Here is a 17,204-nt window from a genome sequence, read left to right as displayed (position 1 = left end):
TGTGTGTGTGTGTGTGTGTGTGTGTGTGTGTGTGTGTGTGTGTGTGTGTAAGTGAGGATGGTCACTGTCATCAGACTTGGGAGAACGCTCTATGGAGGACTAAATAATCTGGGGAGTTCCCAAATGCCTGTAGGAAAGGAGAGCCTACTAGTGACTGTCCCATTCTTCCTGTTAAGAGGGCACATGGGAGGTTTGGCTTAGGTTTGGCTTAGGTGACTTCTTCTTTACTTCATCATTATCTCTTTATGCCGTTAGCTTGGTGCTGAAAAGTGACTAAGACATGACCTAGGCCTCCTGGAAGAAAGTGCCATTTTCCATTTTCCTTTTCTCCTGAAGGGCCCAGGAGAAGTGCTGATTGTGAGCTGTGCCCTGTATGCGAAGCCTGGCTCCCAGAGCTGGTGAGGGCAGGCCCACTGAGGACATGCGCTTCAGGGTGGCCTACGCTGCCTTAGTCACACTCTCAGACCCTGCTGTTTCTTACCCTCCCTTGCCTCACCTGCTGCTGCGTTTTGCCCTTGCTCTCGCATAGTATGCTTCATAAGATTTCGGTTTCAGCTCCAGTGCCTTAGTAGCAAATTCCTCCGCCATTCCAAAATCCTGTCATCACAATAGGTGTGCAGATGAGTCATTGAAGAGATACACAAAGAAGACAATTTGGGAATAAAACAAATCATATGTACAATCCTTTGACATATGCCATTGGAATGCTTGGGGTTCATGACATGCCTGGCATGGCTCTACCCATGTGGCCCACAGACTAAAAGTTCCCTCTGCTCTTCTGCTGTGTGACTCTGAAAGCACTAACTGAACTTTACTTGTCCAATGGAGTTTGGCCCCTCTCTACCTTTCTTTCTCTACAGTTCTTCATAGCTCAGAACCCAGTGTCAGCTCTCTGTAGTGAACCCTACAGTTGGAACCCTAAGCTCTCCACACAGGAAGAGAAACACGGACATCTCAGGTGGCACTCAGCCTATTGGTTCTCCTTGCTGCCATGCTCACAAAACCTTGGCTTCCTGAGGGTCACTGAGATGTACACCACAGAGTTCAGCAAAGAGCATTGACTGGAGATGAGAGGGCATGGGGATGCCAGCCAGCCAGGCCCAGTTCTCTGGTCTATTCTAATTCAAGTAGGTTGAACATTTTTCACCCCCACTGTTTCGGCGGTAAGGTAGGATAACATTTAAGTGCTGTGTATACTGGACATACAGGACTTTGCATTTCACAGATGCTTCTCTGACTTGTTCCTCCTCCTACCTGGTTCCTTACTTAGAAACACTCAAAGCTAAAGAGAGAGAGACAAAGAAACAAGCAGACTCTGGCTGTGTCTGGGTTCTGTGCTGTCGTGGAGGCCTCCTGGAGAAACATGCTCTCGGACTCATGCTATTGTGACAAGCCTCAGGAATAGGGTCTGAGGTACACAATACTGAGCCAGCAGAGCCTGTGATCTGTAATACCTTCTTAAATGCCAAGCTAAAGTGAAAGGTTCTAATCTTCATGGGGTGGTTCTACTTCTGAGACATGGTCTTGCTATGTACCCCAAGCTAGCCTAGAACCCTCAATCTTCCTGCTTCTGTCTCAAAAGTACTGGCATTACAGATACATGTCACCATGCCAGGCTTAGGTTTTTCTCTTCTTTAAATGCCAAAGCCAAAGTAGAGCATGATTACATTCACAATTCCTAAAGGAGAAACAGGATAGAACAGAGGTTCTGGGGTACGGGTAAGGGTTCATAAGAAACTTTCTCCTGAAGTGCACCGACTGCTAGTTAGCATGGTGTTGGCTACAGGAGGTGACTATTAGTTTTGTGGGTAAATGTTTAGCCACAGAGGAAGCAGTCTGGTATGGGCTATGTTCTACCCCTCCTGTTTTCTACCTTCCCTTTACTTACTAACTTGAGAGACAACCATTGTTTCTAAGAACACGGGAGTGAAACAACTCTTCTTCCTCAGTGCTGGAGACCTACAGGAGGGTCTTGTGCGTGCTATGCAAGGACTCCTGTCACTGATCTATACACCCACAGCATATTTTAAATAACCAATTAACTACTAGGGAAAAAAGCAGCCAGCAGACTGGCACACACTGCTGAGCTTTGCTTCATTCTCAGGGAAGGGCCATAGAGACCTTTGGGACTAACTCTATTTATTTATTTTTTTTTTCACATGAGAAACCTCAGGCAGGACTGTCTTGCCCCCAAACACGTTCTGCACTGCATCTCCACACAAAGGTGTCTCTTCCCTGTCCCTACTGTTTTCTGAAAGCAGAGCTGTGTCCTCTAAGATGGTCAAATCCATCCCAGGGCTCTTTTGCTGTCAGGTTTCAGGGCTGGAGTCAATGATGCAAAGGTTATATACGTAAGCAGGTCCTTTCTCACGCGGCCAGCGCCTTCTTTTTGGACAGTGGAGTCTCTTCCTGCTTGGTTTGAGCTACTTCTACACCCTGGGGAACTGTGAAATGTCAGTGAAGAGGCCAGGGAAGAGGTGAGAAGTTCAAGAATGCCCTTAGAAAAGAAGTCCTTGGACCTTGAGTCCACAGCCCTGAGGCTTCATCCCAACCCTTTGGCATAGCTCTAGGGAGCACACCAGAAAGACAGTGACTGAAATCTAGACCAGAATTGACTGGAGTGTGTGGAGATGATAGTGTTCTGGTCACTTCAGTGGGGATTATGAAAATGCAGAATGTCACAAACTGCTCACAGAACCAGCTTTTCTACAGCTTGAGGTATTTGTGTTCAGTGTGTACTTATTTCAATTGCAAACGTCAGTGTTCTGTGAAGGACAACCAAGTTCCAAATGGGGCAGAGAGGATTTTAGGGCCATAGTATAAGCTAGTGAGTGGCATGAACTTTCAAATTTCAGCACTGCAGAAAGAGTGGGGATTAGAGGGACTTACGTTCATTTTCCTGCGACATCGAGAGAGGTTGAGGAGGAGAGACACTTTGAGCTCCCGGAAGGTTTTCAAGTCCTCACCAAATCCTTCTCTAGGGAATTTCTTCAGGGCATACTGGTAGCGCTGGGCAGCTTCCTTTACTTTACCTTTCTAATGGGTATAAATGAAGAGCACAGTGTTGGTTTGGGGAGTGGCTGAGATCTGGTCCCTACCCACTGCCTGTTCTTAGCAGTTGTTACAAAGGTTAAGTCTATTGTTCCTTTGAAGCTGAGAGCAGAATTTTAGTTTTTACTATAGGAAACTCACTTGGCAAGAAAGGGAAGGCTAAAGGAACATCTAAAATCACAAGCCAGAGAAATGAAATCTTGGCAGATGGACATAACAGTTTCTGAACTGTTCTCAAGAGCTGACCTTGCTCACTGGGAACTTCCTTCTTTTCTTGAACTGCTCTCCTTGGGATACATGAAAGTTCCTGGTCCCAATACTCAGACGGATTGCTTCTGCCTAGGTTCTGGCTTATGTGGCTCCGTTTTATGTTCCACCTTGTTGCCCTACAGAAGAGATAATTCTCTTCCTCAGGAAGTATGCAAGACCTAAAATGGCTGGCTACTGTGGCTTCTCTGATATAACGATATAATGGCAGAAAACCGCGTTAATTCATATCCCTATTTGTGATCAGGCATGAGGTAAGGTGGCAGCAGAGAAGAGAAGCTTAGGATTTGTAACTCTCATTTTGTAGGGACATTTCCCCAAGAGGAAATAAATCTGACCAACTTCAGGATCCTGCTGCAGAAACACTGAACTCTTTTATACTTTGCATCTGAAAGGCTGTATATAAAGTACACATATTAAGTGGCAGTTTCCACCTTTATTTACTTTCTTCCTCTGTGTAGCTGCAACTTTCCTGGTAGCAGCATTGTATTTACCTTTTACCATCTTTTTTAAAATTTTTTATAGATTTATTTATTTATTATATATACAGTGTTCTGCCAGCATGTGTTTCTGCACACCAGGAGAGGACAGCAGATCTCATTATTGAAGGTTGTGAGTCATCATATTGTTGCCGGGAATTGAACTCTGGAAGAGCAGCCAGTGTTCTTAACCTCTGAGCCACCTCTCCCAGCTCCCTTTTACCATCTTTTTTTATTTTTTATTTTTTATTAATTACACTTTACTCACTTTGTATCCCCCCTGTGGTTCCCTCCCTCCTCCCATCCTAATCCCTCCCTTCCTCCACCCTCTGACTGCATGCCCCTCCCCAAGTCCACTGATAGGGGAGGACTTTTTTTCCTTCCTTCTGATCCTAGTCAATTAGGTCTCATCAGGAGTGGCTGCATTGTCTTCTTCTGTGGCCTGGTAATGCTGCTTCCCCCTCAGGGGGAGGTAATTAAAGAGCAGGCCAGTCAGTTCATGTCAGAGGCAGTCCCTGTTCTGCCTCTGTTCTATTACAATGGAACCCACTTGGATACTGAACTGCCATGGGCTACATCTGTGCAGGGGTCTTAGGTTATCTCCATGCATAGTCCTTGGTTGGAATAGCAGTCTCAGGAAAGACCCCTGTGCTCAGATTTTTTTTGGCATATAATATAGGATAAACCTACTAAAATCTGTACACCTAAAGAAACTAATCAAGAAGGAGGACTCTTGCTAAAATGCTCAATTCCTATCCAGAAAGGCAAAGAGGATGGACATCAGAAGAAGGAGAAAAGAGGGAACAAGTCAGGAGCCTGACACAGAGGACCTCTGAAAATCTCTGCCCTGCAGACTGTCAATGTAGATACTGAGACCTATGGGCAACCTTTGGGCAGAGTGCAGGGAATCTTAGGAAAGAAGTGGGAAATAGTAAGATCTGGAGAGGACAGGAACTCCATAAGGAGAGCAACAGAACCCTTTTACCATCTTTTAATTAGAAGTATAGAGTCTTACAAGGTAGAATTCTGGATGTGATTAATAATAGCTCTGCCTATTTACATTAGGAGGCAAGACTCCTTGCCCTAGGATAGCAGAAATTATGTTTTGACTGAGGCTTAGATTCTTGAGAGTGATAGAAATATGATGCCTACAGTAATGAATATCTGTGAACTTATGTGATTTTTATGTCATCAAGTTTGGATCAAGGTTCAAGCTTCTTAAAAGTCATGATTATAATGATGTACTCAACGGGTGCCCAGGAACTAGAATTCTGCTTAGGATCTATATATTTATAACACAAAGGGATTTACAATCATTTTGTCATCTTTTAGATCTGTGATGTCTCGAAGGTATCTGCTGCTAAAAACTGGGTTGGAGTTATTTACCTTCAGGGATCATCCAGTGAACGGAAAACTGTGACATGAATAACATGGAACACCCCAAGAACTTCCTTCTGGCCGAGTGTTTATTAAGGATACCTATTTCTTAAAGACTGTCTGTGAGTGATTTTAACTGAATGTATAATAATAACTGATTATTTTTATTAAAAATGCTATTATTGCTATGAACATTTCCCCCAGGCTTGTTGTAATTAATATTTACTGTTGATACATCTTTTGGTAACTCTGCTGTTAATCCTAAACCAGCTGTATATCCAAATCACCACACAGACACTGGGATTTATTTAATTATCCTAGAACACAATGCTGGGCAATAGTTGTTCCATCCTAAATCTCCAAGCCCATGTAGTTTCTACCATTCAGATTCCCCACATTATACTTGCTTTTAGTGATATATTAGGTCCAGTCCATCTCTCCAAGTCATTCCAAGACCTCTCCTCCAGCTTCTGCTCCCAGCCCCTGCTCTCTTTCCTCCTCTGCCTCCCACTCCTTCCTGTCCTCTGGCTCCTCACCTCTCCAGCCTACTCTTTTCTCTCCATTGCTCAACATTGTGGCTCGTTGTTTTATTTTGGCATGTTTACACAAAGTTGAGACAGGTGATGCTTAGAATAAGTATCACAATGCAATGTCCAGATTGAAACCAGAGAGTGGGGGAGAGAAATCAGCATTTGAATGAACAAGGGTAAGGTGTATACATTCCAAAAGAACATTATATGAACACTCATTCTATAGCCAAAGAGGGCCTTAGGTTCTAAAGCACTGGGATTACAGGTGTGTGCTACCACATATTAAAAGATCAATAAAACTAGAAATGCCTACATTATATAATTATGCTTTTAATTGCCCTGTGAGTTTCTCACCCTAGGAGATTCCATGTAAAACCTGTTTTCAAACTGTAAGTGACCAGGTAAAACTGAGTTTTCTGATGATATGTGACAGGCATGCATATGCTCTTTTTGCTCTCTTGTCAGGACCTCCATCTCAGGAGCCCACGACCAGGGAATGGTTTCTGCCTCTCCTCTATAGAGAAGAGTGAAAACTGTCATGTTTTCAAGATTCCACATGCAGAAAATAGTTCCTCCTGCCCTCACCTTATAAAACATGTCCCCCTCTTCCATCAGCTTGCTCAACAGGATGATCATGATGTCTGGTTTGGAGGTGGCCATCGCCCATGTGGCTGGACCTGTAGTGTACAGGATGCATGATGGGTAAAGAACTCATACAATGTGAGGTGGTAGGAAGCTAGGTGAAAAAAATATCCTGGGGGAGTTTCTGCTGAGAGAACAACTTGTTCCACAATAATTACCTCACGTTTTAGATCTGGGAGTATTTTAGTGACTCCCACTGCCAAGAAGCTGCATTGGATTTTTTTTTTATTCACCTTAAAATAAGAATATCTGAACTTGTCCAAGCTTGTGCCACAGAAGAGCAGCAATGCCTGGGTGGTGCATATGCTCACATAATGGCTTAGTTTGGAATTATTTTAAGTCAGAAAGTTGGAAGAAAGGGTTTATATTAAAGGTTACCACATGATTAGAAAAAGCCAAAAGAGAACAATTTATTTTCTGTCTGAGATAGAAAAACTGCCACATTTAGACTCAATTTTGAAGTGTGCACACCATAGAAGGGAAACCTTTAAAACTAAAGGCTCCCATAGAGCTAAGTACCAAACAGGACTTTCTGGGATTCACTTGGAACCAGGGGCACAATTCAAAGTCAACAGAGATGAAACAATCATTAATAAGAACTACTTCACTCATGAAAGAAAAAATAAAGTTAAATTGATTAGTTTACAGATGGCTGATTATTTACCAACTAAGCTTTTCAGGGTTAGTTATCAAAAGTTCAAGTTATTCTCTTCAACAGTCATTTAAAAAATCTTCTTTTAAGGTGAAGTAAATTAAAAGATTAGAGGTGTAGGGAACTCATGCAGGCTAAATCAAAGAGGAGAAGGCAAAGCTGACCAAGCCATCAGACCACGCCTGATGCTGACAGCGGTGAAATATACCTCGTGGGCGACTCGGTAACGTCTGACAACCTTCAAAGAAAGGAGAAAACAAAAAGTTGTAGGAAAGGAAAAAAAAATGGATGAAGGTGAAAAAAAAAAAAAAAGAAGGAAAAAGCAGCAGTGAGAGGCAGGCAGCAAAAAGCCAGCACATCAGCCAACCCTTGTCTACAGTCTGTGGGTGGGGGAGCAGCTGGGAAAGCAGCAGCAGGGGCACATACAGAGCAAGGGAAAGCAAAGGCTCATGGCGCTGCAGGGAGCCAGGATGCTCAGAGGGTGGGGCTGTTGCGGAGGCAGCACTAAGATGTGCACAAGCTCAGCGAAGCCTCCTGGCTAAGGCTACAGAGGACAGGGCAGAGAGCCACATGACTCCGGATACAGGGTTCTACCGACTACGGCTCCGATGGCACTCTCTCTGCACCAGTATCCTTTTGTTCACTTGGACAGTCATTGGACCAGGGCAGAGGGAGAACTATACACATTCACACCAAATACCCCAGGAAGCCAGACCACTGGCCCCTGGGCACAGATGGTCAGTGTCATTTTCTTTCTCTTACCTATTTTGGCTCCTTTCTTCAGTAGAGTGACTACAACAGAAGTGTTCCTGCAACCCACTGCCCTATCCAAAGGACGCATTCCGCTGTAGTCAACATGCTCAATCATGGCCCCGTGGTCCACCAGGAACTGGACCTAGAAAAGAAACAAGCAGAACAGTTAACAGGTATAACGGATACAGCTTGCCCCTTTTCAAACTGCCTGTCTGAACCAGGCTATATGTATTATTTCAGGCCATAGTGATATGACTGTTTTGTATATTCCTGTCCTCTGAAGAATCTATGTTAGAATCATTCAAACAGTACATCACATTTGGTCCTAGATGGTATTACCTACATTCTTGCTCTCCTGAGGCTTGTTTAAAGGAACTTACCACCTCAGCATCGCCATAGAAAGCGGCCAGGTCCAGCGGGGTGCGGCCATTCTTGTCAGCATGGTCTGTAGCAGCTCCATTGTCCACCAGAGAACGTACTACTGAAAGATGGCCCTTCAGACAAGCCCAGCTGAGGGCTGTCAACCCTTCTTTGTCCATCAGGGCAATGGAGGCACCTAAAAGAGAAAACAGGAGTCCTGGGTTAACAGGCCTGAGAACACAAAAATTTGTAGCAGAAAGGAACGCTGATACTTAAGGTATATACGCTGTTGAAGAACAGTTACAATTTCTAGACTTTTTTTTTTTTTTCATTTTAAGATGATCCTGGATGGCCATGGTGGCATACACCAGTAATCCCAGAAGTAGGTAGGAGTAAGCAGGAAGATCATGAGTTTGAGGTTAGTGTGGGCTACATGGTGAGTTCAAGGCTGGCCTGAGTTACATCTCCATCTCCTGAGTGCTGTGATTGCAGGTGTGTGCCATTCCACCTTGTGTGGTGCTGGGTTTAAACCTAGAGCTTTGGTATGTGAGGCAAGCACTCAGCCAGCTGAATTGTATCCCCAGGCCCCAAATTATAGATTACTTAAAAAATTAAAATCACTTGAGTTCCTATTCCATCATGTCCTACAATGTAAGCTAAATAATTTGTTTACTTAGTGAAAACTCACTTAAACGACGAATCAAAAACACAAAAGAAAAGAAAACCAAAAAGGAATCAGTTCAAAGACCATGGGCAAAGGGAGAATAAACTCTGGAGTCTATGCCCAATGAGCTTGTGCTGGCACGTGGCAGACATAGCAGTTACTAGAGGTCATCAGTGCTGATGAGGCTCTGCCTTTCCTATCGGATATAGTTTGTTCTGGAACGTTGCTTCTTGCCCTAGGTCTTTTCCCTCGGAGTGCTGCTCCCTTCCTCTAGCAGAAATGAAGATATCACGAAGTCACACTTGTTTATATTGTGAAGGCAAGAGCTACAGTGTACTCTGGAAGAGCAACTCTCGATTCTAGCTACCTGTGAGGCTGAGGCTGTGGAAACAAATCTTTCTTGAAAGGACAGAGCTAAAACCACAGCAAGTCTCTTAGGAGAAGCCCAGCCTTCCTAACTATCCTCTGCTGTTCAAGCCTGGGCAGTTCTTCAGAAGGCTGGTTCTCTTGAAGAAAAATGCATCTGCGTAAAGAGAAGCACACATATTTGAGCTGTTTGTTAACAGTGTAGGCTAACTGGAATGATGTCATGGTTTCAATCGCCTCACTACCCGCTGCTTGATGCGAATCCAGAGGCTCCACTAGATGGTGCTGCGGTGCTACTAAGTGACAAGACTTTTCCACTGTGGCGGGTTGTGACAGGCTACTGCATAGGCTGGCCGAGCTTACCAGCAGTCAGCAGAAGGCTGAACTGCTTCCCCATTGTGCACACAGCCTCATGAAGGATAGCTCCTTTAATTTGTTTCCCATTTACCAAGGATATGAGTATGCTGGGAAGTGCCACAAGGAATTTATTGTGATAGCTTAATAGAAACATCCTGATTCTCCAAAGAGAACCATTGCTAGAAAGTGCCTTAACTTCCCTTACCTCCTTTGGAATCAAGAAAAAAAATATTAGCTGTGCAGGCTGACAAACTGATACCCAGCTTTGCTTGGTGTTTTGGCACACACCTTTAACCCCAGTGCTTAGGAGAAAGAGACAGGAAGATCTGTGTAAGTTTGAGGCCAGCCTGGTCTACAGAGCAAGTTCCAGGTCAGATAGGGCTATAGTGAGACACCATAGCACCACCACAACCACCACCAGCAGCAACAGCAAATCAGCCTCTAAAACAGATAAATATTTACTAGGTATACATTAGAAAAATCGAAGTTTGGAGATTACTGATTTGAAAGAAAGAGTTCAATTCCTTAAGCTACAAAGAAGAAGAGAATGTCAGAACTCCACAGTGTATAAGTGGGCAGGCTGGGGTGGTGAGGCAAAGCTGTAAACTTGGCTCTCTGGAAGCTAAGACAAGAGGATCACTTTAAGTGTGAGGCCAGCCTTGTCTACATAGTGATAAGACATATATCCATTTGAATATGCACAACACACACACACACACACACACACACACACACACACACACACACACACAGAAAGTGCACAAGAGAGTGCCAGGTATACTTAGGTTACTGTGGCTAGACACAAATGTGAGTTCAAAATTCAGCCTGGAATTTTTATTTTAAAAACCTGGAGGAGAAAAATAAAAGAGGGCAGGAGCTGCTAGCTTTGTATTTTCTAACCAATCATATTAGCAATGTCATTCTTAACATGTGCTGAAAATCAGTTCCGTGGATTATTACCATCTCTATTCACAGCCTTGACCTCTCAGGACTTACCTTGTGCAAGCAGGAAGTCCACAGTTCCTAGATGGCCTTCAGAAGCAGCCATCATCAGGGGAGTACGACCCTGCTTGTCTGCCATGTTCACATCAGCTCCGTGGGTCAGTAAGAGATCAACAATCTGTAGTGCAGAGACATAGAGGCTGGTCATTGTGAGAAGAGCTGTTGAGGAGATGCATGTGGTCTCCTATAGTATGAACTAGTACTTGCTGCAGAGGTTAAGTCCACTCCATACGCATCTTTCTACTGTAACAACTTCCTATGCGTTTCTTGTAAGTCTTAAGTCTTACTCTCTTAACTCCTTTAGGCAGAGACAAATGAGGATTCACCACTAAACATCTGACTACCAAATTAAGTAAAAAAAAAAAAGTCAAGTCAATATGTGGTCTGAACTAGTCCACAATGAGAGTTCCAGCCCAAGTAACTACCCATGCCAGTTCCGTTTTACTATTCTCTGGGGGCTGCAAGTCCATAGCAGTCGTAGCAGCAGCAGCAGCAGCAGCAGCAGCAGCAGCAGCAGCAGCAAACATTTGCCACTGAACTGACTACAGTGCAGTGCTTCTGGTAACAACCGAGTCTTTTGTTAAGCACCATTTGGCCTCTAGAGTTTTTTTTTTCTACTCAAGTACTTCCAAAGATCATTATCAGTATCCTTTCTTTTCCATCCTAGTGTGAAAATTGTTTTTCTAGAGTCCAAACCTCTGGAAAGATCAAGTAACTAGAAGTTGAACATAGTGTGTTTTTGTCCAGCCAGTCTGAAACATCTGTGAGTAACTGGTTTGAAAGGGTCTGCTGAGATGGGAACCTCCCAGTCAACTGGCAGATACTGTTGCACAGAGGAGGTTGCTCTAAGACTAAGACAAATCAATCTTGCTCACAAGGATGGTTTTGTGTGTTAATTTCTCCCCATCCCCTTTTTATTGACGGGGTCTCACTATGTTACCCTGGCTGTCCTGGGACTCTCTGTAGAACAGGCTGACCTCGAACTCAGAGATTTAACTACCTCTGCTTCCTGAACGCTGGGATCAAAGGTATGGGCCACCACTTAGGGTGAGTGTTAATTTCTTACATTCTCAGTGGACTGGAACATTAGTAACGAAGGCCCGTGTCCTCAAGCCTGACGGCTGCTGAGAGACCCAGCCGTGGCTTCTTTCCTTTGCATCAGGAGTCTCCACCTGAAACTCACTCTTGCCCACGGCCGGAAGCAGCAGCACACTCACCTGCCAGTGGCCCTGGCGGACGGTGCTGAACAGAGGCACCGCTCCTCTGCGGTTCGGCTGGGCCACTGCGGCCCCTTGCTCCAAGAGCAGGCGACACACATCCAGCTTGCCCCTTCCGGCTGCAGCTGTCAGGGCTAAACGCAGACAACAAAGACTGAGGACGGCTGGCTTTCCCTTCTCTAGTTTTCAACGTCAAACATGGATTAATGTGTTTCTAAACGCTTTGCTTTATGCAAACACAGTAAATTACTGTAGCTGATTAACGTAATCACAACTTTACCTCCAAGAATAATAATTTTGGTTGCCTTTTCCAGAAAGGATAGTTTTGAAAAAAAAAAAATAATGAAGACATTTAAAGGGCTCATAATATCTGGGGCCAATCATAATAATGAATTCATTGAAAATCTCTTTGGTCATATCCACCTGGTTTCCATTTTTTCTACACTTGGACTGTCTACTCTGCTACAGATATCTTTTTGTTTAAGGTTCTCGACCTACGTACAAACCTACCACTCTACGTGTGAATGAAATCCAGAGAAGTACTCTAAAGAAAAAAATCAACCGAAGTCTTGGTCAACCTCTACTCTTGTGCTTTCAAACCTAAAGAACCAAAAGCAGGAATTGCAGTTTAAGGCCTTGCACAATTAAATTTTTTTTCCTCTTTAAACTAATTAAGATAATAACTTTAAAAAAGACAGATTTGCAAGGACGATGGTCAGAATTGTTCAAGGTAAGAAACTTTATGAATAGAGTTGCCGTGGTCATGGTGTCTCTTCAGAGAACAGTGACTAGGGCACTCTCCATTTGAGCTGTTTGAGACAGGGTCTCCCACTGATTCAGCTGAAGTGGCTGTCAGCAAGCCCCTGCTGACAGGCCCCAGGTGCTGTCAGGCACCTGGCTCTGCTCCCCCAGTGCTGGGGTTACAGCTGTGTGCCACTGTGTTCAACTTCTTAGGTGAGTACCGGGGATCTGAATGCAGGCTGTTTGGGGGACAGAACTTTACCAAGTTATCTCCCCAGCCCTTAAGTTAATGTTTTAAAGACTGGACAAAGGGTAGGAAGAATAGAAAACTACTAGAAAATCGTAGTTGTTGGGGCTGGAGAGATGGCTCAGGGGTTAAGAGCACTGGCTGCTCTTTCAAAGATCCTGAGTTCAATTCCCAGCCACCACATGGTGGCTCATAACTACCTATAGTGAGATCTGGTGTGCAGGCAGAATGCTATATAAATAACAAATCAATCTTTAAAAAAAAAAAAAATAGTAGTAGTTATACTTTGTTAAAACAAAAAGAGAACAGATGCTTCCCCATCTTCCAAATTGATTAAAAAACTGACATAGAAGGCTGACAAAAGACCCTTCCTTTATCAGTCCTATACTCTAGTGACAAACCAAGCGCTATTGGCAGACACAGATATTTGAGTTCTCAGGTGTTGGACTCTAATCAAAGAAGCTGGTGAAATTCAAATCAACTGGCTGCTAACAATTTGTTTGACTTAACTGAAAAATTACAGCATTTAAAACATCTACATTTACTTATCTGGCGTGTGTATGTGTAAACAAATGTGAACAGAGGACAGCTTGCAGGGTTCAGTTCTCCCTTCCACCAGGTGAGTCCCAGGGACAGAACTCAGGTCACTGCACTCATCGGTGAGTGTCCTTATTGCCTGAGCCATCTTGCTGGCTTGGCACTTGTCTTTGGGTTTGACTCAATTTACCTATAACTAAGCCATATTCAAAATTAGAACTTTACAAAATTTACAAAAAGATAAACTTTTAAAGAATCTTTTCCTGTCCTAAGGGTAAAATGGATTCATAAGGGAAAATGTGGCAATTTTTGAAGATATATGTACTCAGTTTTAGTTGGCTTTTCTGTTCAGTTTGTCTTGGTCCTCTCTGCAGTGACTAGTTCTACTTCTCAATATGTGTGTGTGTGTGTGTGTATATATATATATATAAATATATATGATATGATGATATATAACATAACATAATATAATATAATACAATACAATATAATATAATAATACTTTTCTTCCTTACTTCCTTCCTTTCTTTTTTGAGACAGTGTTTCTCTATATATCCCCTGGCTGTCTTGGAACTCTCTCTGTAGACCAGGCTGGCCTCAAACTCACAGAGATCTGCTTGCCTCTGCCTCCTGAGTGCTGGGATTAAAGGCATGGGACACCATGTCCAGGTCAAGTTGATAATTTTAACAGTTTAAAAAGTTGTTAATCTTGCACAGGCATTTGAACGTAAGAATAGCTGAGAACTTAGACATGCTTTGTGCCTCAAACAAACCACTTGGAAAATTTCTAACTCCCATATTTTGATTCTGTTTAAAGTGCTAGGTTATAGGGTGGTGGCAAACTTCCAAGTATGTACAGGCCAAGAACATTCTTTTTCTTAAAACAAAACAAAACTGATAGCACTCTGGAGAAAGTCGACTAGTATTTTAGAAACAAGCCTTTCACTAATGATGCCAGTTCACTAAACACATCATTTACAGCCGGTGCTCGCCTGGAAAGTGGCACTGTAGGCCCTAACAATTATATTACTCTGGTTGGCCTATTCCTCTCTATTGAGTAACACATTTTTATGAGAAGGAATGTTCCATTTGGCTTTTTTCTTTGTTGTCTAATCTCTGTTGTTTAGGTTATGATGTCATTTGGCAGCAGGCTTCAGATGATAGTTAGGCATGGGTATTAACACAGCTGGCCAATTTCATCTCAAAACAATGCAACTATGGAGAATGGAGGCTGTATTTTTCAAAAATCATGACCAAGGAGTTGCTTTGGCTGGATTTTATAATCTTATCAAAAACTGCTAATAGTTTTTTAAAGAAAGGAGATTAAGGCAAAGCATGTCCATAAACCTTAACAGTCAAAAGAAAAAAAAAAAATCTCTTCCCAAGAGATCAGAAACAGAATTTGTTTCTATAGCTTGTCAGCATGTGACAAAAATGGTGTGTGTGTGTGTGTGTGTGTGTGTGTGTGTGTGTGTGTTTGAAGAGGCAGATAGGATGTAGCTCAGAGATGAGGAAATAATGTGAATGTAATGCTGACACTAAATGACACTAAATAATATGGAAATGCAAATGATTCCTTTTATCTATTTTCACATTGAAGGATTAGAACATATAAGATCAATGGAGGAAGGTGGTTGGGGAGACAAACTGATTACTGAACCTAAAACATTAATTAAACATTAATGGAACTATTTGTTACATGCTGTCTATTCCCAACAAACTCATGGCTGACTAAGGAAAACAGAGAAGAGAGGGCAATCTGAGTTGTATGAATGCAAGATAAGTAAGGATAAGAAGGAATGCTAGACAAAGGCGTGTATAAAGGCACTGAGATGGGAAGTGATGTTTGTTTGTTATTACTAGAATTGCCAGAGAAGATAAGCAGTAGGTGAGTCTGGATATTATAACTGGCCTTGCACTATAGTGAACAGCTTAATTCTGCTGGGTGTTTAATTCCAGAACGTGGGAGGCAGAGGCAGGTGAACCTCTGAGTTTGAGGCCAGCCTGGTCCTATAGAGCAAGTTCCAGGACAGCCAGGGCTACACAGAAAAACACTGTCACAAAAAAAAAAAAAAAAAAAAAGTAAACAAAGGTTGGTAAATAAAAAAGCAATATTAGTCTATAGTGTAAAAGATCCATATCTGGCTATATTCTGGAACATGATTCACCAGAGAAGAGGGTAGAGAGTCAGGAAGATCAGCAAGTAGACAGACGCCATAATCTTGGCCAAAGATGACACAGGTCTAAGGTATGGGAATCTTATTTTGTGGACTCTGCTTTTATAGTTGCTAGGAGCTTTCAGTGGCTGGCCCTGGTCTATGTACAGAAGGAGCAGGAGAGAGAAATGTATCACCTTACTGCTTTTCTTGTTTTTCCCTAAGAAGTCTGTGTCAACCCTGTGAAATAAAAGGGGAAAACTTTTTGGTTTTGCAGTGGCATAAAAAAATAGAGGTCCTTAGTCATCAGAGAAATGCAAATCAAAAGGACCCTGAGATTTCACCTACACCTATCAGAATGGTTAAGATCAAAAACTCAAGTGACAACACATACTGGAGAGGATGTGGAGAAAGGGGAATCCTCCTCCATTGATGGTGGGAATGTAACCTTGTACAACCACTTTGGAAATCAATCTGACGCTTTCTCAGAAAATTAGGAATAGTTCTACCTCAAGACCCAGCTATTCTACTCCTAGGCATATATCTAAAATATGCTCAACTACACAACAGGGTCATTTGCTCAACCATGTTCGTAGAAGCTTTATTCATAACAGCCAGAATCTGGAAACAACCCAGATGTACCTCAACTGAGGAATGCATACAGAAAGTCTGGTACATTTACACAATGGAGTACTACTCAGCAATTAAAAACAAGGAAACCATGAAATTGGCAGGCAAATGGTGGGAACTGGAAAGGATCATCCTGAGTGAGGTAGCCCAGAAGCAGAAAGACACACATGGTATATACTCTCTTATAAGTGGATATTAGAAATATAATATAGGATAAACATACTAAAATCTGCACATCTAAAGAAGCTAAGCAAGAAGGAGGATCCTGGGTAAGATGATCAATCCTCACTCAGAAAGGCAAATGGGACGGACATAGGAGGAGGGAGAAAACAGGAAACAGGACAGGAGCCTACACAGAGGTCCTCTGAAAGACCCTACCCAGCAGGGTATTGAAGCAGATACTAAGACTCATAGCCAAACTTTGGGCAGAGTGCAGGGAATCTTATTATAGCCAAACTTTGGGCAGAGTGCAGGGAATCTTATGAAAGAAGGAAAGATGAGAAGACCTGGAGGGGGCAGGAGCTCCACAAGGAGAGCAACAGATCCAAAAGATCTGGGCACAGGGGTCCTTTCTGAGACTGATACTCCAACCACCGACTATTCATGGAGATAACCTAGAACCTCTGCACAGATGTAGCCCATGGCAGCTCAATCTACAAGTGGGTTCCCTAGTAAGGGGAACAGGAGCTATCTCTGACATGAACTCAGGGCTGGCTCTTTGATCACCTCCCCCTAATGGGGGAGCAGTCTTACCAGGCTACAAAGGAAGACAGTGCAGCCAGTCCTGATGAGACCTGATAGGCTATGGTCAGAGGGAAGGGGAGGAGGACCGCCCCTACCAGTGGACTTGGGGAGGGGCATGGGAGAAGAAGGGGGAGGGAGGGTGAGATTGGGAGGGGACAAAGGAGGGGGCTACAATTGGGATACAAAGTGAATAAATTATAATTAATAAAAATAAATTAATTAAAAAATAAAGGTTATAAAATTATCTTTTTTAGTGGTGTTTGGATTTGATATAGCTAGCCAGATGGTGGGGGATAGATTTAAGAAGATGACTCTGGGGGAATTAAAGAGGCTGCCAGAGGAGGACAAAAGCACTGGGGATATTCCACGATCTGATGTTAGGAAATATGATATGTAAATATTCTAGCTCAGTACTATTCTATTATATTCTAA

At 43.0% G+C, this 17,204-nt stretch overlaps 1 protein-coding gene across 6 annotated transcripts in view; it reads right to left on the bottom strand.

The window, feature by feature from the left end:
* Tanc2 (tetratricopeptide repeat, ankyrin repeat and coiled-coil containing 2) overlaps positions 1-17,204 on the bottom strand; it is a 311,126-nt gene that overhangs the window by 3,785 nt on the left and 290,137 nt on the right. For 4 of the 6 annotated variants that reach the window (XM_055592099.1, XM_055592102.1, XM_055592103.1 and 1 more), the window contains 8 exons: positions 11,718-11,851; positions 10,495-10,618; positions 8,132-8,307; positions 7,761-7,893; positions 7,207-7,236; positions 6,290-6,381; positions 2,890-3,036; positions 497-597 (listed from right to left, as the gene is read on the bottom strand). In XM_055592099.1, coding sequence (XP_055448074.1) covers positions 497-597; positions 2,890-3,036; positions 6,290-6,381; positions 7,207-7,236; positions 7,761-7,893; positions 8,132-8,307; positions 10,495-10,618; positions 11,718-11,851 — 937 coding nt within the window. The remainder of the gene's footprint in view (positions 1-496; positions 598-2,889; positions 3,037-6,289; positions 6,382-7,206; positions 7,237-7,760; positions 7,894-8,131; positions 8,308-10,494; positions 10,619-11,717; positions 11,852-17,204) is intronic. The other 2 variants (XM_055592101.1, XM_055592104.1) reach the window with 1 other exon arrangement.

Source organism: Psammomys obesus, unplaced genomic scaffold, assembly GCF_907164565.1.
Source record: "Psammomys obesus unplaced genomic scaffold, mPsaObe1.curated_primary_1811, whole genome shotgun sequence".
Classification (NCBI taxonomy): domain Eukaryota; kingdom Metazoa; phylum Chordata; class Mammalia; order Rodentia; family Muridae; genus Psammomys; species Psammomys obesus.
This window is presented reverse-complemented; position numbering and strand designations above follow the sequence as displayed.